At 37.8% G+C, this 26,170-nt stretch overlaps 1 protein-coding gene across 2 annotated transcripts; it reads left to right on the top strand.

Annotated features, from left to right (window-relative positions):
* Positions 1-24,021, top strand: LOC137176897 (rho guanine nucleotide exchange factor 7-like). Of its 2 annotated transcripts, XM_067582926.1 has the most exons (22): positions 1-418; positions 2,986-3,069; positions 7,478-7,562; positions 7,958-8,082; positions 8,355-8,559; positions 10,700-10,791; positions 13,164-13,258; positions 13,542-13,637; positions 14,498-14,620; positions 14,759-14,897; positions 15,119-15,178; positions 15,650-15,796; positions 15,966-16,052; positions 16,612-16,690; positions 17,223-17,359; positions 17,494-17,718; positions 17,863-17,956; positions 18,350-18,439; positions 18,964-19,122; positions 20,496-20,592; positions 20,796-20,850; positions 21,271-24,021. In XM_067582926.1, exons 1-22 carry the CDS (start codon positions 254-256, stop codon positions 21,391-21,393), a joined length of 2,562 nt encoding a protein of 853 aa, XP_067439027.1. In that variant the 5' UTR covers positions 1-253; the 3' UTR covers positions 21,394-24,021. The 2 variants fall into 2 exon arrangements, with proteins under 2 accessions (XP_067439027.1, XP_067439026.1); XM_067582925.1 differs by lacking the exon at positions 18,964-19,122 and having other exon boundaries at positions 11-418.
* The last annotated feature ends 2,149 nt before the right edge of the window (positions 24,022-26,170 follow it).

Genomic DNA, 26,170 nt, shown 5'->3' with positions numbered 1-26,170 from the left:
ACATCCGCTGAGAGAGGGAGAGCAGTGTGAGACAGAGCAGTGCGGGACAATACGGAGCTGTCAAAGGAAGGAAACACCTTTATTTCTCATTTCCACATCCATAGCTATTTTTTTCTATCTGATTGTAACGTTCAGACAAGGCGGGGCTGACTCTCCTGTCTCATTTCGGACGCACCACAAGAAGGATAGCGCAGACATCCAGAGTGCTGCTGCTGCTGCTGCTGCTGTTGTTTATGACATTAGAGACCCAGGCATGAATTCGGCCGAACAGACGGTAACATGGCTCATAACACTGGGGGTCCTGGAGTCTCCCAAGAAAAGCATCTCTGATCCAGAAGCTTTCCTCCAAACGTCTTTGCAGGATGGAGCCGTGCTGTGCAGGCTGCTGGAGCGACTCAGACCCGGGACGCTGGACAAAGTAAGTGGATGGGGGGATGTGGAAAGGGGGAAAAAAAAACAAGATCAAAAATATATTCAGTATATAAAAAATTGAAGAGAAGATAAAATTCATGAGAAATATATAAATCCAATCAGCCTGTTCATCCAACGGAGTTTAAGGATCCAGAGGTTTAGATTATAGTATTTGCAATAATAATAGAATAACAAATAATAACAAAGAAGGCTATTAAAACCTCAATTTCCAAACATCATTCATTAGCAAATATTCAGACTTGTTTTTTTCCACTTTGACAACGTGTTTTCTTCTAATTTCAATAAATCTAAAGTCAAAGGGTGAATACTACATTATTGTATAAGTCTATGCTGATAGACGTACTATTTACTGCATAACAACAATACTTCTTTACTGAAACAGGCTGGTGGTGATGGTGATGATGTTAGTTATTGTTTTCTTTCTACTTAGTTTATCCTCACAGTTATAGATACCCGTTGTTTTTGTTTTTCTCAGTTTTTAATTTATGTATCTATTATTTTGTTTTGGATGAAAAAAACGATAGGAAAACGTAACAAGTAATATGTAAATGTGGCCTGATTCCTGCATAAATGAAATTGTAATTTTGTAATACAAATAATGCTAAAAGGACTACTGTAATACAACTACTTCTATTTGATGTCTTATTCATTCTGTGACTGAATGGACTATATGTTTTGGTCCACTGGTCACCAAAACTAATTGGTAACCAGATTAATAGTGTGAATAGCCTGCTACCATATTGTATCAGTCCATAGCTAGACCCATGGCTCGTATAGGCTTTTTTGCATGCCAAAAATTTGAATTTAAAACCCCCTCCACTCAAAAATGTGTTTTTATTCTTGTTCCTACAGTTGAATGTGTGAGCTTCACTGTGCAGAATGATGTTAGATATTAGAGGGGTGTTTTCACATTCATCTGCTGAAAGTTAAAAAATCTCTTTTTGAGTGTTGGGCCATCACACATTGTGACATCACAGCTCGTTTGGAGCCAATCCTGGTCCAATATTTAACTTAAACAAGTGTGATGTGCGCACACACTGAGAATGGATTTTTCTAGATTCTACAGTTTTTAATAATGGAGAAGGAGAACATTATTTTAAGGATTTTAACAAGATAATTTAACTTTTTTTGTGGAAAAAACATGACAGACACACATTATTATTCAGAGTATTTTATAAGTTTGAACATTGTGCAGGAGAGGTTGGAAGCCAAAAATGGCTTATGAAGATACCTCCCCTATATAGATATCAATAGTCATACTTTAAAAAAGAAAAAAACAACAAGTTGTGATACATTACAATGAAACTAATGAAGTGTTATAAATCTTTGCTAATGAGAGTCCTTTTCAGATGCTTTTTGAGTAATGATAATTGTTGTTGACTGTAGTGATGGAAGTAGATTGTTCCAAAGAGATGGTCCTCTTTATTTCTCTCTCTCTCTCTCTCTCACACACACACACACACACACACACACACACACACACACACACACACACAGGACCATGAACCTGCAAACGTCATATCCTCTTAAGGCTTATCCAGCTTCCCTTGGAGACTGTAGATCTTCTGTCAGCTAAGACTCAACACACAATGACACAATGCTGCTTTCAAAATAAGGCCATTAACATGCCAGCTGCTACAGTATGGCTCACACATCATACTTCTGATTTTACTTCTATAGTAACAGCTTCACAGTTAGTCAACTGTTAGACTAAATGAAAAATGTACCACCTTAAAGGGATAGTTTGTATTTTTTGAAGTGAGATTGTTTGAGGTACTTTTACATAGTCAGTGTATTACCTGCAGTAGATTTGGGTCTGCATGCTCCCAGTTTGGAGAAGCAGACAGAAGCTAATCAATGTACTGCTGTGGATGGGGCCAGCAGCAAAACATATTTTAGCCCCCTAAATAAAGCCCCACCTAAAAAAAAAAATCAATATCAGTTTAAGAGTGCGCTATATTTAGAATATTTTCACCACTTTACCTTGCCATCAGACAGCCCTGTCCTTTGGCACTACATCTTCTCATCTTCCTACACATGCCGAGCACTGTATTATGCTGTGGTTCAGCTGTTTGGTCAGAAAGTGCTGCTTTGGGGTAATACAGTATCTCCATCTACTGCAAGTAATACTCTTGACTATAGATAACACCTCATACAACCCCAGCTTGAAAAATACAAACTATCCCTCTCAGAGACTTGGAGGTAACTGGCACAAATGAAGACACAGAGGAGGGTTTTTTTTGTAACTGCTCAATTCATTTTACTACTAACTACAAAAAATATATGAATGAAAATTTATGGAAAAAGAACAATTTCAAATTAAAATGTATTAATGCGTCGCTTAATTAAAGTTTTAATCTGAAAGTTGAACCCGGAAGTGTGACGTATTGTTCTGGCAGGCTTGATGACGTTAAGCAGCAGCAAGTGCAACAGTCAGCAACGCCCGGCGTCAGGTTGTTTTCCTGCGGGAAAATCCTAAACCTCCTGCATCGACAGTTTGCTGACACGTCGGCTGAGTGCTTGCAGCTCATTTTTGTCACTTTTTGTGTGTAGTTTTTCCAGGAACCGAGGAGCGACAGCGAGTGTCAGAGGAACATTACCGAGTTTATAAACGGCTGCGGGGCTTTCGGTGTGGAGGTGAGTGGACTTATCAATAATGTATTTATTAATGCACTTAGACGGTATGAAGCCTAGAAAACAGATGACATAATACCTAAACTTGTTTATTTATCGTTTAAAGCATTGGTTAACTTAAAGCTTATGAAGCCGACTGTTTATCAGTGACGTCTTTACACCTGTTGATACTCTTTAGCCGTTAGTCCATTCACCGGCACGAGACAGCAACAGTTGTATTCACGAGCAACCTGGAGAAGTCACATTTAAGAGTAAATGTAGCTGTGGCGGGAAATTTATTTATGACTGAGCCATTAAAATACATACAACGTGGATGTGTTTAGTTGTTTCAGTCATTTTACGATTTAAAGCAGTGTTTCTCAAAGTGGGGTTCGGGGACCCCCAGTAGTCTTTGAGGGGAGTCCCCAGAAAAAGGAGAATCATTTATTATCACTATTCCATCCATAAGTAACACAATGACAGAATGTGTGACTATTTTGGTGGTGGGTTTCATGCACTTTCTGTAATAAAACAGCTAAAAACAAAAATCTTATCAGATGGGGGTCCGTGGTTGAGAACCACTGATTTAAAGGATAGGTTCACAAGTTTTCAAGTCTGCTTTAACCCTTACACACTGCCCTGGTCAAATTAGACTAAAACTAATAAAAACTCTTAAATACATCCATTAAGCCTGAAATTGTATGGCTTTTCAGTGGTACAGAATATACAACAATGAAAATATTTGAAAATTATTTTATTTATTTATTTGTGCAACTGATGTATGTATGTATGTATGTATAAATATATATATATATAATGTTGATTGATGGTTTTAATGAAACCTACCATTCAAATGTTGTTGCATCCTTCACTTTCAATCAATTAATAGAAATAATTATGACTGTTATGTTCTCTTGTTTTAGATAACATGATAATATAGTGTGATTGTGATTGTATTGACATTCTCTGTCTGCCCTCTGAGACAATAATGAGGGATCAATCACCCATTTATAAATGACTGACAAGATATCTATGGATGCAAAATACATTTGTGGTTCAATATTTGGTATAGAAACTAATTATAAAGGAATACTTAAGCTGGGTCAGAAAAGATCCCCTTCAAATGTGCTTTCAATCTAAGTGATGGTGTGTGTCCACATAGTCATTTTATGCAAATTAATGCAATTAAAAATGCAATTAAAAGTTGATGTGAAGCTTATATGAGGCTTCAGATGATTCTCATATGGCAAATAGACACTAATATAAGCCAATGTTACTTTTATCTTTAGAAAAAATGTTAGTTTTTGTGCTATCACTTTCTAATATTTATAAAGAGTTTATAAGATGTAACTAATGGGTTTATTAATGATAAGTAAACAATATGCTTTATAGATCAGCTAAATGCATAAAATGACAACATTTGGGTTGCCATATTGTGAGGATCTGCCCTATCTCTCTATTTAGCATTTAAAGCAACCCATGTAGCAACCCAACAGTTGTTCCTATTAATGGCTCATAAATTATCTATTATGCATTAATATCCATAATAAAGCCATTATTTTATCTCTGTATAAATGTTACCTTAGTGGAGAGTGGTACCATAAAGATAAGGAAGAGTCTCCTCTAGGCTACATAAGCTTGAAACTACAAACTATTGTATTTAATATGAATTTATGATACAAAGCTTTTGTTCAATCTGCACTATTTAGTTGCCTTTTCAAAAAAGATGTACGTCTGTTTTCAAAACTGCAGGCATAAATGTATTAAAGCTGCCAGAGGATCAGTTATGGTTCACTTGTAGTTATGGAAACAAGAGGCAGAGATAAGCATGGACATGCTGTTTTTTTCATTTCCCAAGAATATATTTGGTAGGTGTTGTCCCTGTATTTGAGATAAATATAGTCCACTGCCTTTCTGTGATGAGAGATACGATACAGTTTGTTTATTTGTTACATGCTTATTTGTGATTTGCGGTCGTCTATGGGAGTCTTGTGACTAAAATGAATTTGGATGAGATATTTCGATCAGTTTTGCAGGGACATTGTTGAGGTGGCTGATGATATTGTGCATGAATATTGTTATTGATGATGGTAATGATTATAGGCTGTAGTTGTTATTATCCTTGCTTTCACTAGAGCTTTAATATCATGTTATGTTTTGAATGCTCTTGCAAAAATGTTTTGACTTGAATAACGGCAAATCACTGCAGGAAGCAATACACAACACTTTGCAGAGTTGTTATCAACTTGAGGATATTGAAATCAAAGTGCAGGACTGTACAAAATGTTTAGCTGCTGGCATGTTTATTTAAAAAATACCGATACTGTTATCAGACTAAAATAACACATATCAGGGTGTGTGTATGTGTGTGTGTTTGCACTACAGTGTGTCAAGCCAGGTCATATCCTGCCCGACAGCGGGTGTGAAGAGAGGACTTGTGAGTAATGTAGTATGAAATCACACCACACATACACACACACAAACACACACACACACACACACACTATTGATCTTAGCCATGGAAAAAGCCATGAAATCATAATGGAAAACAGCAGATTATGCAACACAGTTCTGGGCTGCAGGCTTTTAAAGAGGTTTTGCTCCAAACTAGGAAAATTATTTGGACCTCCCGAAAAGCTCCATGATGGATGGCTCTTCAAAAAAACAAAAATCTTGAATTTATAGTATAGGAGAGAGACAGGAGAAGTGTGGGCTGATGTAATGCAACACGTCAGGCAGCCAGTGGATTTTCCAATCAGGTTGATTAGAGGCATGTCAGCCATGTAGCTAGAAGCCAAGGCCTCCATTACCAGCAGGCTGACCGACATCAGCGTAGTAATTCTCCCAGACAGTCATCGGACAAGCCGAGGCGAGCCAGGCTGTCCGTCCAATAAAGGAGGATTACAGAGTGGACGACAAGTGCCAGTAAGACTGGAGATGAGTTCTGACTCTGTGAGGGCTGCACAATTAATCAGATAACAATTGAATTTGGCTTCCGCCAATAATTAAACTTAATCGGGTGGGATGTCTTCTCTGCAGCATTAAATCAAGCACTCCCTATTATGAGGTAAGGTGTCTGACCAATCACAGACGTTTGTTTCAAGCATGCTGTGATTACAGTTTGTGCTCTCTGCTTCCCACAGCTGCAGACAAGAGTATCTTCACTTCATTTAAATTTGTTCCGAAAGACGAGGAAATAATCTTCATGATAAATAATCTATTATAATATCGGACTCTGATGACTCTGATTAATTTATGTGCTGAAGTAGAGACATGTATAGGATGAGATGTCCTCTGTCTTACTGGGCTTCTTGAGGTCATTGCTCACATAATGATAAATATGTCACAAAATTTTACCAATTTTATTTCAGGAATCAATATAGTTCCATCTTAAATTTCAATATCAAATGCACTATTGCTCCATTAGTGAGCTATTACTGTAAGATTGTTATGTAAGAAGCTATTTTCCTCTCTGACATGCCACATATGGTTTCAGATTTCAGGATTGATCAAGACCATTGATACGTTGTTGTACCTTGATAGCAGCTAATGTAAAAGAACGAATCAGCACTGGTACTTTTCTACTGCAGCAAAGTCATCATGTATTTTGGTTTAGTGCCAGTTGGAGAGGTGAAAGTGTGTATTACTGTACACAGTTGGGTCCATACTGCTTTGAATACTAATCAGCCTGTGTATTTAAATCAAACTAAGTGGATGCTTGAAAGGAAGGCGACATCAAAGAACAGTGTAGTTTTGTCATTAAATTTAAGAAATCCAATCTGTTCAGAAGTGTAGATTTACTATTTTTATCTGCTCTCGCCATTTAATGTGAAATAGTTTTTGATTAAAAATGTCCTGACTGACTGTTATGTCCCAAATAGCTCCAACTTCACGCCTTGAGAATGTAGAAGTCTGTCAATGTGTTGTATACACAAGATTAGGGGCTTCAGAGGTATTTTGATTATGTGTGTGTGCGTGCATGTGTGTGTGTGTGTGTGATGGAGAGATTACAAGGGGGAGCTCAGACTTTGAGTAATCCTGCTCCAGACTGCAGTTGGAGCAAGGATGTAAAACCCCCACTAAACTCAGGGTTTCTTCATTTTCAGGCTGAAGTACATCTACATAATGTGAAATTAGAAGAAACAAAACCATCATTTCTAAATAAAATATGATTTTTTTTTTTTTGGTTTAATGCATTCAGTAAATGTTATTGTTCCAAACAGAAAGCAGTGGTGTAGTGGTGGGCGTCACATCCTTTTCTATTCATCACCACATCTCTGTGGGAGATGCACGCATGGAAATGTCAGGAAGTCACGCTCTATAAATTTATTATGAGTGTGTGTAGGTGTTTCGTCTTTTCTCTCCCGCCTCAAAGCTTTATTGCTGTTCCAAAATTGATTCCATATTCTTTATTCTGTTTGCTTTCCTTTAGCCTTTTGAGGTTAATGACCTCCTGCAGGGACTGAACTTCTCCAAGGTCCTAAACTCCTTGGTTGCCCTTAACAAAGCGACTGAAGGTAACACTTTGTGTGTGTGTGTGTGTGTGTGTGTGTGTGTGTGTGTGTGTGTGTGTGTTTGTTTATGTTTATATTTTTTGTGTCTGTCTTTTTTCAAAATTCATGTCTACAGTCTTTTTTTTTCTTCCTTTTTTTAGGAATTTGTCCCTTTTTTGTCCACCTTACATAGTTTTTGTTCTATGTTTATAGTTTTATTCTGATTATATTCATATTAATTAATATGTATTAGTATCATATGGACAACTAATGAAAATATTATAGTTTATATTATACAGAATACTTTTGTTTTAATACAGTAATGCTCTTTAGGTTCATTGTTAGTATCATTCATCAAGAAATATCATCAAGATATTTTAATTGTTGAACTTGACTGTTAATTGAATCATTGTGTGCAGAATCAGGTGGTCCTGGAGACAGCGTGTGCGTGCCACACTCCTCAACGTTGAGGATCAAGTCATTTGATTCTCTGAACACTCAGAGTCGCTCCTCCAAACTGCTGCAGCCTCAGTACCGCAGCCTGGTGAGTTACCATGGTGACGACACCAACACATGTCACAAGTAATGACAGCACTGTAGACAAACACAGATCAGGTTTAGATATAGACAAAGCTGATATTAGTCTGTCATGAAAACTCAGATATCATCCTCTGAGGAGTGTGCTCTTGTACAGCGCTGCTCCTCTCTGACCACAACTTGTAAATAAACTGACATTTATCTGTTTTCATATATCCTGCAAGTACATTATGCACAAATTAAGTCACCTCTGTTTTCCCTGTTCTCCTTTTCCCCCAGGACATGTCGGAGGGCAGTGGGTGTGGCCATTTGTTGGTTAAGGCTCGCTTTGCCTTCCAGCAGACCAATGAGGACGAACTCTCTTTCTCTAAGGGCGACATCATCAGTGTGAGCAGGCAGGAGGAGGGGGGCTGGTGGGAGGGCTCGTTCAATGGCAAGACTGGGTGGTTTCCCAGTAACTATGTACGGGAGCTGAAAGGAAGCGGTGGGTGCAGCTCTTATTCCTTCAGCATCAGTATTTTCACTGTCATTGTTCAAAACAGTAGGGAGATAAAGCACATACCACTGGATACTGTATCATATATTAAAATAAACTCCATATCATTCTATATGAATTTCTGAAAATGTGCAAGTGTCACAGAGAAAACTCACACACAGATACACATAAACAAACAGACTTCCTGCAGGTCTATTCTTACAGATAATAACTCACTGAACTCTTTTACTTGTAATATGATTTCTTAAGGAAGAAAACTGGCCAACACATCCTTGAAACATAGCTAATTTGCTAATTCGCCACAAGCTAATTTGTGTGCAGCTTTTGCTCATAAGTTTAGATCAGAAATGTGAATGAGGGATTACAGATTTTAATAACTTTATTAAAGGCTGTTTGAAGCGGCCTGTCCGCTAATCTTGCAAATGAAGGGAAATTTGAAGCATTATATTCGAAGACCTTTGAGTTTATATTACCCACGAGTCTGTGATTACTTTGAGAGAAGATGCAGAGAAGGCATTTTTAAGCCTTTGTGATGGATTTTTGTCAAGTATTAGGTTTGTTTACAATGTGAATAAAGATAAGAAAACAAGATATTATGCACAAACCACATGTTATCACCAGAAATGTGAGATAATTGCTTTACTCGACGTAATAACTTGAGTAACATATTTATGGAAAGGTTGGTATCTGCAAGGTTGTTCCTCTTATTTTTTAGATCTTATTAATGATTCATATAAACTATGAGGGAAGTACTGAAAAGCTAGATTTATTTCTCAGTCTGACCTCAAACTGACCACTGTGAGTCCATGAGGGTGTTAGCTGCTGCCCCCTGTGTTTGCACGAGCCATATCCTTGTGGCTTGTTTGATTGTGTTGCTTAGTTGTGCAGCTTTCTGAGGAGAGAACGCAGGAAAGAAGGAAGGAAGCTTCCCAAGCACACAAAGACAGGAAGTTACAGAGCTGCTGTATAGAAAGGAACTTCCTGACCTAAAGTTTAGAGATGAAAACAACAACCAGTGCACTGAGGAATGGCAGCAAATCCATATGGCCAGTGGGAGTTGTTTGATGTGTGAGATAGCGGATATGCACTTGAGAAACCCAAACTTACAGTATGATGGTGGTGGTTGTTTGTCAGGTTAATAGTGGTGAATGGGAGGCAGCACGTGTCTGTTATCTTGGGTTACTGACGCAAATCATTGTTGTTGAGACTGAGCCTTTGTCACAATGACAGAAAGCAAAGAACAATAGCATATATAGCAGTTGCACTCCTATTTGAAGAACCAATTGCTTACCTTCCAGGACTGAAATTTGAGTTAAAATCAAAAGAAAAGCAAGAAAAAGAATGTCTCTTTACTTTATGTACTCAGTCAGATAGATCTAAAAAGTACATTAAGCTTCCCATGATGTAGAGAATGCTTATTAGTCTTCTGGCTTTACATTGTAATGTTTGCAAAGGACAATAGTGAACTGGAGGATATGACAGAATGTGTCATTATTGGCCAAACAATGCAGAAATAACAATAACCAGGACAGTGAAATGATGTGACATTGTGGAGTCTGTAAATTAAAGCATTCAATCATTGGCTGTCCTACATACAGTAGATGTAACAGCCACAACATTGTCCTGCAGTTAAAAAACGTTGGGACTTTATATGAGAGATTTTTTTTGTCTTTTATTGAATTCAGATGACAGTTCAGCTGCTGTAATGAGTTGTGATTTCTGCTCTGAGACACAACAGTGCACCACAGTACAGTGGAAATTGTATTAATGTATATTTTTTTAATCTTATCTTCATTCAATTTTAAATCTAATATTGTTTTTATATTTCTGTCTGACAGTGAAAAAACCTTCACAAAGATGTGTTTTTCCTTTTAAAAAAACACAATGTAGCTAATTATGCTATCCTTTTTATAAAGTCTGAGGTTTATAGGTTGCTCACTTACCTTCGCCTCTTCTGCTCAAGCTGACTTCCCAGTACTTTTTTTTATTCCAAACCAAATCAAAATATCACTCTGAACGACAAACCAGAAGACATTCAGTATAACTTGATGTAACATCTTACATGTTGATCTTGTGTCCATCTGTTCATGGTCTTTGAATTGTTCTCTCCCTCTTTCTTGCTTTGTAGACAAGTCATCAGACAAGCCAAAGTCTGGGACACTGAGAAGTCCCCCTAAAGGTTTTGACACCACTATCATCAGTAAAACCTACTACAACGTGGTGAGCATCACACTCTTAAAATACTGTGTGTGTGTGTGTGCGTGTGTGTGTACTGTGCTTATTATTTTATGATGACCAAAAATGATCCAAAACAAGTGAGGAAAGAAGAAGAAAATCTACAGGTTCTCACTTTAATTTTGCTCTTATAATTAGGATTCAATATATGAAATAAATTTAGGTCAGCATACACATAGGAGCAGCTCAGTGCAGCTCATCTCTATTTTTACGCAGCTGGTCTATTTTTTTTTTTTTTCTACATACCTCATTCTAAATGAGGTATACCTCATTGTACAAGAGGCAATGTGATGCAACAGTGGAACCTTGCAGGGTTTACATTAAAATAAATCAATCAAATCAATGTGTATCCATGATCATGCAGTTAAAACAATCTAGTTAATTAATGCAGTACCAGTTAATAGACCATACACTTCCAAATCCTGCATAACCAACTGCATTATCACTCGGCAAAATTCAATATGCACGTGGTGATGGAGACAGAGTTGGTGTAGCAGGTAGAAAACCCTGCTCCGCCCTGCCTACATGATGCTTCACGTCCGTGCCTGGTTTATTTCAGCTGTTAAAAATGCAGAGGGCAAATTCACAGGTAACAGTGTGAACTTTGAAGTTGAATATCTCCATTTTACTGTAGACGCTTTCAATGTCTCCTGGCACAGTTTTAGGGATTAGACTGATGGAGTGAACCGAGTTAATGGATGACTGTCACATGTGTGTCTGCTTTTCTAGACTGTTAAAATCAATTATTTTTCATCCACACATCCAATTAATGACCGGGGAACACTAGATTGCTATGTCTGTGTGTGTGTGTGAGCATGTAATAATTTGTGGATCATGCATGGCTCCCCGTCTGTGTGTGTGTGTGAGAGTGCAGCAGATGTAATGTAGGTTATTTCTTCCATTCCAGTGGTTTCTGGGGCAGCCTTGCCCCAGGGTTGCTGCTGTTGGTGTGTGTGTATGTGTGTGCTTTAATAATGCAACAAGCTGCCACAATCTCCCTAGGCAGTCCATCTTTGGTTGGGGTACCTGAGTCTCTCTCACATACAGACAGACCCCGCCTGAAGTCAGAGCTGTTCCCAGACAGAAATGTCAAAGAAAAAGTTATAAATAAAAGCGTTTTTGCCTTCCCTCAATGGATTTTACCCAAAAAGCTTCACAACAGCAGCACGTATAAAAATAAGATGCATGCTTTAGGCTTTTGGGCTTTTTTATTTGTGAGTGTGTGTGTGTGGTCTGTGTATGCTTTTGTTTCAGGTCTGAAAATACTCATGTTTTCACAATATTCTTGTTGCTCATGCCTGCACTCACATCCACTCTGTTTCCTCTTAGAGATACACATTTTAAATCAAAAATAAATATGTACAAATGAATTATAGATAAGTGTTTGGAGTTGTTTCATCTGAAGTTCAGCTTTTACTTATATATTATATTCATTATCAGAAACCGCATTATCAGAGCTTTCTGATATTGTCGAGAGGCAATTAGCCAATTAGCCTGTCTAATCAACTCATGGAAAGCTACTTGAGCCAGTGTTACAGCCCCAACAGGATCTGATCACTATCTCCATTAGCTTATTACAAAATACACCACCCAGTGACAAATAAACAGTTTATGGAGTCACTTCAACTCACCAGATGTTGTGTTTGAGTCTTATCTGACATAGGTTGTCATAGATTGTTGTGACGTGAGTGGCTGACAATGAGGTTGCTTTTGTCAAGCTGATAACCAAGTTCATGACATTTCACATTTTTAACACATTTTATGGAAATGTCTGTTAACCCATTTTAATTTCCAAGTAGGACTTGTTACTCTAAGATTAATATATTCCTCTGTAATGATAAAATTACGAATAACAGTCCAAATCCAAATATATTCAGTTTACAGTGATATAAAACAATTTTCATTTTATTTTCATTTTTGGCATTTTTGCTTTAAAAGTAAAGATGGTAAAACAGTAAAGCGATCATCAAAAGAGGTTAATTTTCCATCACTCATCATCGATTAATCAACTAATTTCAGCTCTACTTCTTACCGTCAAAACTCTTAAATATCAGCTATTTTCTATGAAATTAAAGGGAAATATGAGACCTGTAAAATAAATTTTGTTGTTATGGGAAGATAGATTTTTATGGATAAAAATACACAGTAAAACTGCTTTTATATCCTTTTCCATTACTCATGCATTACATCATCCGCTATAAATAATATAGAACTGTGTGTGTGTGTGGGTGTGTGTGTGGGTGTGTGTGTGTGTGTGTGTGTGTGTGTGTGTGTGTGTGTGTGTGTGTGTGTGTGTGTGCGTGCGTGCGTGCGTGTGCGTGTGTGTGTATGTGTGTGTGTGTGTGTGTCTCTGACAGGTCCTACAGAACATCCTGGAAGCAGAGAGTGAATATTCGAGGGAGCTACAGAGTCTCCTGGGATCATACCTGCGTTCACTCCACCCGACAGACAGGTGGAGTTATTTTTACACCATTTGTTTTATTCAACAGAATAGGATTTCAGAGGTACACACACCAGCATATCTATTGTAATACCAATAGAAGCTGTCCAACTTGCACAGAATGTCAGACACAAATATACAGTCTCAGATGCATACTGGATATTATATACTAGTACATATACACATAATAGCAAATTCATTGTACACAAATGACTGTCCCTATATATATTACAGCTTGGCAAATATATTGATTTATTTGTACTATTCTTTCTGCTGCTCTCCTCTGTCAATGCAGACTCAGCAGTGTTGACATCAGTCACATTCAGGGAAATCTGGAGGAGATCTCAACCTTCCAGCAGATGTTGGTTCAGTCCTTGGAGGAGCATACAAAGTCAGTGCACCCCTCTTTTTTGTCTTCTACAAATTCACTTACAGTACCTGCCTAAAACAGGCCGTTTTTGAAATGTGTTGTAAATTTGCATGCTGAAAGTCAGTCTGACAGTCTTAATATTTTTTTCATAAGATATATTAAACATTAGAAGCTCTCTTAGAAGCTTTTCACTGTGACACAGTAACAACAGGTTTCCTACTACATGTGGTATTCATAGATTAATATTGTATAGAGCATAGTCAATAGTATATGTATACAGTTTCACTCCAGTACTCCAGCAATTATTATGTCCTTTTATCTGACACATTAATTGTCTCAGGACACTTACAATTCTTACAAATACAAATTGGTTTTCCGTTCACTTATCCTTTCACAAACTTGACCCTCTTAAACCCACACAATAATGCTAACATCCTGTTTATCTAACAATACTTTGAGTGTGAATGCAGTCCGTTATTATAGCAACAGAGACATCTAGTGGTAGAGTGAAGTAACACAGTCATTGCAGTGCAGTCCATCAAAGGGCAGCAGAGATCAGGCAACAAAGTTTTTAAGATAATTTGTAAAGAAAATTTTAAAAGATGGTCAACAAACAGAGAAAATATATACAAATATTATTTAGTATTTATAATAAATTATTTGATTTTAGTCACCAAATTATCAATGTAGTAGAAGAAGAACCAAGATAATCTTAAATGCAGCCTTTCTGTGATTTTTTTTTTTTTGCTTTTTCATTCTATACATTTTGAATCCTGGAGGACTAAATTAATCCTCATACTTATCATGTATTCAAATCTTTATATGTGTAATAAAATATGCCAGCTGTAATCGAGCGTAACATGTCACTTGTGTGTGTGCAGACTTCCAGAGAGCCAGCAGAGGATAGGGGGGTTCTTCCTGAGTCTGATGCCCCAGATGAAGATCCTCTACGTGGCCTACTGCTCCACCCATCCAGCTGCTGTCAATGTACTCACCCAACACAGGTACAGTCACAGAAACACTGTGTGTGCAGGTTGTGTAAACCACTAAAACAAAACTCTCTGCCCAAAAGAGAAAATAAAAACATACGTGTCTGAATATACAGCATTTTGTGTGCCTGTCTGTGTGTGTGTGCATCATAGTGAGGAGCTGGGGGAGTACATGGAGTCAAAGGGGGCGTCCAGTCCGGGGATCCTGACTCTGACCACCAGTCTGAGTAAACCCTTCACCAGATTGGAGAGATACCCAACCCTGCTCAAAGAACTGGACAGACACATGGAGGTTAGCCAGAATCTCTCTGTCTGTCTGAGCCTCCTTTGGTTTACTCCAGTACTGCTTATTAAAACTGATGACTGATGTTATCCAGGAAAACCACAGATAAAAATTAATTAACAGAGACTTACCAATCAACTGATGAGTGTTACGTTTCTTCTTAACAAGCATGATGGTGTGAGGGGTAGGACTCATTTTCATGTTTTATTGTTATATTTTTTTCATTTCAGGACCAACACCCTGACAGAGCTGACCTCCACGCTTCTATGACCTCTTTTAAAACCCTTGCAGTAAGACACACACACACACACACACACACACACACACACACACACACACAGCACATATGAGGTTTTAAATATGCTTTTAAAATATTTTTTTTGTTTCACAGTCACTACCACCTACTGTACCACATTTAGCTCTTATAAAACATCAGGATGTATTCTTTAAAAGCCAAAACAAGAACTTTTGCTGGTAACTACCAATGTAAAGGGAACTCTTTAGAAATGAGGGTAACTGTATTGAAACAAAAGAAAATTGTTCCCGAATAGTGTGGGAAGACATTTGTATTTCATAGAGCAAGGCACGACTTTCTTTATTATTTCAATGAAGCATTATTGACAGTAGCTTATTGTAATATGTTCAAATTCACCCGCGTCCTGACCTTTATGTGTAATCACACCAGCTAACAGGCGACAGAAATATCACATTGACTTTCTGTGCATTTATGTCTCTTTGATTGTTTCTGTTTGTGTTTCCAGGCTCAGTGCCAGGAGGTGAGGAAGAAGAAGGACCTGGAGTTACAGATTTTAACAGAGCCAATCAGAAACTGGGAGGGGGATGACATCAAAACCCTCGGCCCTGTTCTCCATATGTCCCAGGCCACAGTCCACACTCAGAACTGTCAGGTATTGATCACAGCAACTTCAATTACACACTGAGACCATCTTTCTCAAATCCATACTGTCTATGAGATAAAAGACACACTTATCAGAGGGCGTGTTTGTTTATACACAAGACTGTTGAGTTCGAGTGACCATAGAAGAGTACGTAAGAGATACTTTTTTTGTCTTTTAGGAGTTAAATGAACGCTACCTCGTGCTCTTCCCTCACACTCTAGTCGTGCTTTCTGCCAGCCTGAGGATGAGCGGATTCATCTACCAGGTACGTTTTTCATGAAGTGAAACTTAGATCAAGTCAGAAGGTCTTCAAAAACTGCCTATTTTGTGATTGATGTTCAATTCCAGCATCTTTTTTGGAGAACCTTAACTGTGCTGTAAATCAAAATACAGATTAAATTACCCAACAAACATGCAGAAGATGCAAAACTGCTTTTTCAGCCCTAAAAAAAAGTCAGTAAAGCATTTGTAAATTTCTCGCTGCTGCCATTAAAGATTATTGCCGTGAGCACACAGTAATATTTGAAGGATGACCCAGATATGCATATCAATATGTTTATCTCTCTTGTCTCATCTGGATTTTAGCAGCTAGACAGTCCGAGGACAATGTTAGACAGATTTTAGTCAGCAAATCAAACTAAAACTGTTAAAGTTCAAAGAAATGTCCTGGTGGAAATGACACCATTGTATGTTCACTTTAGTTACATACAGTACAAATCATGTTTACACTGTAGATATGGAAAAGTTTTATGTGTGTGCATTATTAGCTCTGCTCTTTGCTCCAGTAATTAACACTGTGTATTTGTGCGTTTGTGTCTCTGTAGGGGAAGATGCCTCTGTCAGGAATGCTCATCTCCAGAATAGAAGACGGAGAAAACCTGAGGAATGCTTTTGAAATATCCGGTCAGCCCTCGCTCTCATTTAGCTTGTAGACCCCTCTCGTTTCCTACTGAGCTCATTTATAGAATCCCGCTGTGAAAGACAAGATCACATCACTATGATTTTAGTATCTTCACACTGAACGCCTACAAGGTTCCTAGCTGAACTGGTTTTCAGGCAGAGTCCAATTGGCCTAAATTTATACTCCTTTATAATTTAATCTGTAGCTGTTAAAAGTGCAACATAATAGTCAAGTAAGAAACCCCACCTGAAAACATCTCAATGAGGTAAAAACATTACATCATTGCCATCAATCACGAGCTAGACCACAAGCTAGAAGTTCATGTCTTTTCTCTGCATATTGTGCAAAGGCATTACAGGAAATGTAGGAAATCACTAGCTTACTATGAGAAATAGTCTTTGGACAAACAAAGTCTTGCCAAACTTGCCCATTTTTGTCTTTTGATCACATGTGACAGCTGTGTGTTTGTCTGTGTGGCCTGTGCCTGCTTTCGTGTACATTTATACATTTGTTTGTGTGCGTGTTGTTGTGCAGGCGGCCAGTGTGAGCGGATGCAGGTGGCGTGCAACAGTCAGCAGGATCTACAAGACTGGCTGGACCTTCTCACCAAACACACACACACTTCAGGCACGCACAGACACTCGCACAGGACTCAGTCTGTCTGTCACACAGTAAGTCCTCCTTTTTTCAAAAGAATAAGTCAGTTGACCAGTTAGTCAGTTGATACTCATCCACCTTACTACGCCCTTATCTCTCCCTTTTCACTCCTCTTTTCTTTCTTTAATCACTCCTCTCTTCCTCCCAGTTGCCCTCCCACCCCGTCACTCCTTCCAGACACTCAGAGTCTCGTGCAGGGAGCAGTGGAAACGCCTACCACACCCTTCCCCATCCTTCATCATTTGGGACAACCCTTAGCAGCAGCCCCATGTGGGGGCCCCTGGAGCCACCAAGTACCCCCAAACCCTGGAGCCTGAGCTGCCTTCGCCCAGCGCCTCCACTACGGCCCTCTGCTGCTCTCAGCAACAAAGACGTACTGTTCACCTGCATACTAAAAACTGAATCAAACTTATATTTTATGGTTTACTGTATGTTGTGCTGAAATCTTATCTGTGTTCTGAGTTCTATGAAATTGGAATTAAAATTACTTTACACATTTATGTGTCTTTGTTTGTAGGATATGAGTAAGAGTCCTAAGAACATGAAGAAGCTGCTCCCTAAGAGGAAGCCGGAGAGGAAACCCTCAGAAGAAGACTTCACCGTCAGAAAGAGTAAGTAGGCAACTCAAAAACTGAAATACACTATTTTATTTTTCATTATCGGTCATAATAAACTTAAATGAAACTGGTAAAGTTTGCATAAATTCATATCACAGACTGAAGACAGCTACTGGTCCATTCTAGTCACATTTTCAACAAATCTAACAATTAAAATACCTCAAATATTCACTAGCAGACTAAATACCAAATTGCATAGGTCTACAGTAGAAATCCAGGCTTTAAAAGATAATATATGTACTTTACTTCCACAAAAATCCAACACTGTACTAATCTAATATGACTGCCAAGGGGTGTGTAAGTCCTCATTTGGCTGCATTTACGGAGACTTGAACGCTTTCTTTTCTCCATCTTTTTATACCATCTCACCTGTCTCTTGTCTCTCAGGTACAGCAGCTCTAGAGGAGGACGCTCAGATACTGAAAGTGATCGAGGCCTACTGTACCAGCGCCAAGACACGGCAGACTCTCAATTCCAGTGAGTGAACACACACACACACACACACACACACACATCAGTACATTTATACTATATATAAAAGCATCATAAACACGTCGTCATGAACACACATGCTCACACACTGCTATCTGTCTTGTTGCTAACCACTGTTTCTTATTCAGCTCTAACAATGTTTTTCTCTCTTCTCTCTTTTTATGTCATCCCTTCATTCCTGTTTCTCTTCTTTTTTTCTTCTTTTTTTATCCAACGTATCTCTTCACATCTTTACATCTTTCACTGATTTCCTGTGTGGCTTGACATGCATCTCTTTATTTTTTTCTCAAATCCAATATGGTTTATCCCACCCAACCATTTTTTTCCTTCTGTGTTTGGTATTTGGTTTGAATCTCAAAATTATTTTTATTTTAATTTTTCGGTCCACATTTTAATATGGTTTGTCCCACACCTCAACTTCCGTTCAATATGTATTGAACTCCTCCCATCACTCCATTGAATTTGATTTGCTCCAACCCCCATTTATTGCTGGTTACTTTATGGTACAGCCTGGCAAGGGACTGACCTCATGCACAACCATGTGCTCGCTGACACCAGCCTCACCGTCGCTGGTTTCCCTGGAAACCTGCCATGTTCTGACCAATCAGAAGACTCGGATTATGACAGTCTGTGGACCGCCCATAGTTACAGGACTGCCTCATTTTCTCGTAAGATATTGGTGTCACAAACCACAGACATACTGGTAAACCAGCTAGCTCACAAGTAGGGATAGATGTATACTCTATACCCATATTTTGGTCCGCATCTTTCACCTACTGTGTGTACATGTGTGTGTTATGTGCATACATAGTGTTTGTGTTTGTGTCTCAGCCAGTGCAGATTCCCTCTTCAGTAAGCATTTGCCCCGTAGAGCAGTATATTTAATGGCTGTGTGTTCGACTGCATGCAAACAAAACAAGCAGGTGGACAAAGATAACAGGATAGTCTGATTACCAGTTATTTAATATACAGAGTGATGAGCAAGTGAACCATAAAATAGCACCAACACTAACAAAACATGCAGCGACATTTTCTTACACATAAAATCCTCTTTGTGTATTATCACATATCAGCTTTCAGTTTTTCTGCTGGTTCTCTCATTAAAGTTTGCAACTAATGATTATCGACATTATCTACAGATTAATTTCTTGATTAATTGATTAATTATTTGGTCTATAAAATATCAGCAGATTGTGAAAAACGCCCATCACAAGATCCCAGAGCTTATGGTGACTTTTTCACATGTCTTGTTTTGTCCAAACAAAAGTCAAAAGCCAAAAGTATTCAATTTACTATCATAGAAGAATAAAAACAACAGAAAATATTAACATTTGAGAAACTGGAACCAGTGAATTTTTGCTTAAAAAAATCACTTAAACAATGAATCGAAACTGTTGCAGATTCATATTCTGACGATCTAATTAATCATCAACTAATCATTGCAGCTCTACATTTAGCATAATGCTTCCCCCATCAAAAATGAAGGCGTTTACCACCATCACCATGAAATAGTGGTGGCACCGTTTTGATGAATGCAGGATAAATACTGAACAATTCAAAGGCACCGTATGTACAGCTGAAACAACAATAACTTTTCTCAAGAAGGTAAATTATTGCAGGGCACCAAATTCTCCGCTTATACGTCACTAAAGCAACTTATCTGCTTAGTCATGTTATCATGACATGCACACACACACACAAACTGCACCACAGTTCAACTAGAACTGATCTCAGACCTCCTTGTTCTGGTACAGCTTCTTGGTCTGCACTTGGCTTCAGAAAAAGTGTTCATACTGACCATTTTTTTTGACTAAGGTTCTACTTTGTCTCTGAGCAGCATTGTTCAGTATCATCCGGTGTTGGCTTGCTTGTAGTTTGTCAGGCACCCCATTAGTGTCTAAGCCCCTCTGTAACGTCATTCCTCTTTGACTCCTGTGTTCATCAAATGAAATGATTGTGTGCTCGTGTATGTGTTTGTGTATTTGTCATGTCGTGTGTGACGGAGGGTTAATAACTTACACTGTTTTCATTATTCGATCAGGCTCCAGCAGGAAGGATGTTCATATGTTGTTTCCAGAGGAGGAGAAGATTATCGTGGAGGAGACCAGGAGCAACGGACAAACTGTAATGGAGGAGAGGTGAGAGACGAGAGATGAAGGTGTGTTTCAGTGTGTGGTGTATACTTAATGTGTGCAAACGCTGATAACTTAGGCTGTGATAGTGATCCCTGGGGGGACAAAGAACAAAAAATAAAATAATACAGCACTCAGTGGTACAATTCTGTCAATATCGTGCTGCAGTATGTGTGTTAAAGTAAAGCAGAGATGTTCTGATCCTGCAGGAGTCTGGTGGACACGGTGTACAGTCTGAAAGATGAGGTCCAGGAACTCAAACAGGTGAGTCTGCAATTTATTCCTAACCTGAGTTTGCTGTTCAAATGTCCGACGTTACAGGGTTCAAACTGAGGTCCAAGAGCACATAGAGGTGTTGATAAGGATGATATTATTGGTTTCAATGCATCTCTAACCAGCTCGGCATTATAAATTAAGTAAGGGATAATGTATAGTGAGCGGGTCGTTATTGATGATAACAATTCTTGCTGCTATAAGTGCAACAAAATCCGGCTGTAAAGGACACAGTATGAGCAATTTAGCAAACACCTTTTAAACAAGTAAAACATACATTTGCAGAAATGTTACATCACTAATTGATACTGTATGCCCACAGTCAACTTGTGGTTCTATCTTCATCACCAGCCTGTATGTTTACAAATATATACTCAGTTTTTGTACTTCTCACTCCCTCTCCTCCTCCAGGACAACAAGAGGATGAAGAGGACGCTAGAGGAGGAGCAGCGAGCGAGGAAAGAGCTGGAGAGGATCATTAGGAGAGTTCTGAAGAACATGAACGATCCAACCTGGGATGAGACTAACCTCTGAGATCAATACACATCTGATCATCATGGACAAGACCAATTTCTGACTTTTAAATGACCAAATGACTAATGAACCGTTGTTCCACCTATGTGGGATCTGATGGCCAATAATGATATTTATGGACAGAAGCTGCCAATATTTCATGCCCTTATTCAACATCTCTTCACCATTTCCACTTGCTTTGACCTTCTCAGTGACCTGTGTACCAAAGTGTGGACCAAGAGAAGCTGCCTGCCAGCCATCAGCAAAACCATCCCAACTGACCATAAAGCTGTGAAACCAAATGAGCTGGTAGGCATGACGACATCACTTCCTGTTTGTCTCCATTTCTTTTTCAATCTTCAGAGCACTGAAAGAAGAATCACTTTTATTGTTTACTTGTAACGTCATCTTTCATTCCTCATCGTGATTATGAGCATAAAGTGTAATATTTCAGTATTATTTTACTGACCTGGTGCATGAATAAGAACGCTACGTGTGTTTATACATTTCAGAAAGATATCAGAGCGCTATGTGAATGAAATTGAAATATACATTTTTTCACACTTCTCACAGTCAATAGCAGCACTTTTGTCTCAATTTGAAATGTGATACTTTATGTTAAATCCGCATCTTTTAAAATATATTTTCGGATACATGCTTACATGCAGAATCTATTGGTATAAATACAAAATGTAATAACAGGGCATTGTGTTTCTAGTTCAGTGAGCATGCTCAGTCGCTACATCTTAAACTAAACCTAAATTTACCAGCACTTACTGTGAGCGACCTTGTGTGTTTTTCAGGTTGAAACAGAAGTTCTCATTTTGGTTTGAACATTATAACAGCTACGATTAAACAGACCGCTATATTACTTTATGGATTCACATGCCAAAGCAAGACTTCATATGATATGTAGAAGGCAGCAAAGATTTTTTGTTCTTTAATTATTTTGAATAATATATATATATTTTTATTTGACTAATTTTTTAAACCCCGATGGATGAACTACAAGTGAGTTGTTACAGAGAACTGGACTAAATTTGAACATCCTTGTTGATTAATTTCTTGATTATACTGTGGCAGTTACCCCACTTCTGCATACAAATGATTGTGTGGAGACTAAAGCTAAAGATAAATTGACTTTCGGCAATTATCTGCTCTAATTAAAAGTGAAGATGATTTAAATGTGGAGTAAATGGAAAATCTGGTTAGTGTCAAAGGAAGATGGAGAGAGATTTTCTCAGGAATTAGTCTTGACTTTCAGATTTCATATTCTTGCGGATTGACCCTCAAAGCAATATTTAAAGATGCAGGAAACATGATTTAGAGTTGCACTATTTTCAAATATAGTTATGCATGTGACATACTTCCCAAAGCATTTGAAGTTAGAGAAAACATAAAATAAAAGGTAATATGTCCAGATGCCAGGATAGAGAGAGATTAAAGAGAGAACCCTACTACTAGAAAACCACAGAAAAATGCAGATGACCTCAAAGCCTCAAACCACAACAAATCCACATGGCTTAAGTTGCTAATATGCAAAGATGGCACACAACATAACACTAACAGAGGAATCTTCCTCCCATAAACTGTATGTTTAATCCAGATGAACCATTAAATGACCTGAACTGAACTTCTTTACCGGCAATTTGTTGGATGAAGATGATACAGTTAATTTAAGTAATGAAACAACACAATTAACAATTTTGAGTTTCTTGTAGCTTTAAGTTAAAGGGGAAAACTTTAACAATCAAATATACAAGAAAACATGTCAGAAGTAATGTAGGATCATGTCTTGTAGCAGTTTATAATATGCATACTGTATTATAAAAGTAATAAAAACTCTTAATGTAACATCCTGCTGTTTGTTACAACTTAAAATACATGATCAGAAAAATATGTCATTAAATAAAATCTGCAAATAGCATTTTTAGTTTCTAATGCATTTTTAAAACAATATGTCCAAGGCCAGTTTGGTTTTACTGAACTGATCCTGAGGTGTTGCATTATATAGGAAGAGAGCACTGTGTCACTGAAATGGTATAAAGATACAATCGTAGTGCATTTTTAGTTCCTCTTACTGTAACTTTCAGGAGCTAAACAAAATATTCACAGTTCGCCAGCTCGATGCTCTTTTCTTTTTCAAGACCAAAGTCCAAGCAATACAACACATGATTTTTATGATGTCAATATGCAACTTACTGCAGAATGATTTCTTATTTTTATATTTGTGATTGTGTTTTTATTCTTAACAACTGCTTTTGATTTATAACACTTGTTATTTTCTATACTTGACCTGGTTGATCACACTACAGATGATTTGTACAGAAATGCAGCGTATTTCTCATGAACGTCAGGAGGCGTGCCTTGGGGAGAAGAAATATTCTTTTGCTAAAGCTATTAAGCCTAATGACTTTACCTGCAAATTAAATGTCACTGAAATTAGAAACCACACAATTGTAAGCTATAGAATGAAGTATGACTCTAACTTATGTATTTAACTGAAAGTGACTGATGTACAGTAAATATTTTGTGTGTTTCAATGTTACGGTGATGAAGGTGATAACAGTAGTTACAACGACAAGAATCATCCCCCCCTCTTATTTATTTCACCCATTTGTCTGTCTGTGAATAAAATGTTGAATCTCATGAATCTCATGATCTATATTTCTCTTCAGATAAAAATATACAAACATTCAAACCATACTTATACCAAAAAAACACTAAAATTCAAGACATATATTTTGTTTGTAAATAATGTTTCTATATATTATAAAAAGGGTAAATACAAGTAGCAGTTGCACAAACCAAACATTGAACCTTTATTGGTTAAGATAAGATGTACTTTATTGTCCCTGACGGGAATTGGTCTCGGGCTCAAGTTTTGCATACAGCTGCATATAGAAAAATATAAGGTTCACATAATATAGGCACATAATCTCCATATGTACATGACACTGAACATGATAAAACACAATGATCTGTGGTAAGTAAAGTGGCACAGCATATTTAAAAGATTTAAAACTATAAAAAGGTGAAAACCAGATGTGCAAAGGAGGCTGGTTACATGGTGTGTTCATGAACATTCATTGAACATTTTATATTTAAGCAGGTTGAAGAGGATTATTATTTAACGCAGTTTGTCATTTTTCACCACAATTTAATGAGGCTGCATTGAAAACATTTTTGTTTCCACTTTATAATTTGACCAACAGCTAATCCAGAGGTCACATCCTCTGATATTCAAAGGGCCACACTATTTTCCACCACTGCTGGGTCCAGGTATGTGTATGGGATGTCCAGACTCTTGTTTCTGGCTTTGATATCTTCACTTAAACGTTTCAAGTCTTCTTTAAAAGCACAAATCCACTTGCGGGGAATCTCCCCAGTGAAATTGTCCTCTGGGTAATGGCCAAGAGGGACCTGCAGATCAACAATATGTTTAAAATAATTTATTTCAGCCTCCTTTTAAAGGTTATAGAGGGTGAAAATTGGCTCTTATGACAGAGCATTGAAAGTACCGTAAACACATAAATATGATTTATGTACATTTTCAGCTGTGAACACTTACAAAGTCAGTGGAATGCCTGCTGAGGAGCCTGATTAATAATGATTATTTGAAAGATAAAACTAAATCATGCTGGTCAGTTATTATTAGTTTAGTCATGTTACATGTCAAACTAGGACATTAAATGTAGCATGTTTTTATGTTATTTGTACAGACCCCCACTGGGTTCAACTGGGATAAAAAAGATCCACGTGTAAATCTGTATTCTCGTTTCAGAAATCAGTGTGTGCGGTTTATGAACTGTAATCTGTGCCCTCAAATTACGAATCCATGCCCACGGATGTCTTTATACAGGTCAAACTATCCCAGTAAACTATGTATATAGCACAAATACTATTGGTAATGTACTAAGTTACTTTAGGTGAATAGACATGTAGATATGTACACAAATTTGTCCAGTATGTACAGTCACTAACAGTTTTGTTTATTGAATGATATATAAACTGAATGTGATTTGTATATAGTGTATAATTAATCGATTTAATTCGAGCTGCAATGAATAGTTGATCAACAGAAAATGAATCACCAACTATTTTGGTAATTAAGAAAAAATGCAAAAATTCTACAGTTCTAGCTTCTTAAATGTGAACATTTTCTGGTTTCTTTAGTCCTCTATGATTATTACTTTATTATGTTATGGACTATTGGTCGGGACAAAACAAGACATTTTAGGTTGCATCTGGAGCTTTGGGAAACTGAGTGACTTTTTCACAATTTCCTGACATTTCATAGACCAAATAACGGATTATTAGATTATTTGCCCTAGACGTAGGCTAATCGATTAATTCTCAACTGGTAATATCCCATTTAAGATAAAGGAGGTTTTAAACCACTCTTTCCAGCATTACGCAGACTTGACAAAACGTAGTGGCTCTAGTTTGTGTCTGTCTGTCAGCTGACTGCATAAAAGGAGGCCTGACACAGATGAAGAGTACTCACCCTCCCACACACTGGTCAGTCCCAGCACCTTATGAGCACTGGTCTGAATCTGGTAGTGTTTCAGCACCTGAGGACACCATGAAACGTCTGCAAAGAAAGAAAAAAATCAGCAGATCTGTGGAATTACTCCAGGAGCCGGGCTCCCCTGCCAGGAGCCAGTCGATGATAGACATGAGCGCAGAGTTCCTGGGTAGGCTGCACAGCACTTACTTGCATGATTGCACAGCACTAACTTGCATGATATCTTGTTGCAGATGTGACCATAAGGTTGTGCGGGGTCAGGCTATATGG

Source organism: Thunnus thynnus, chromosome 24 (assembly GCF_963924715.1).
Source record: "Thunnus thynnus chromosome 24, fThuThy2.1, whole genome shotgun sequence".
In the NCBI taxonomy this organism is placed as follows: Eukaryota; Metazoa; Chordata; class Actinopteri; order Scombriformes; family Scombridae; genus Thunnus; species Thunnus thynnus.
Note: the sequence above shows the minus strand (reverse complement) of the source record. Positions and strands in the feature narration are given on the sequence as shown.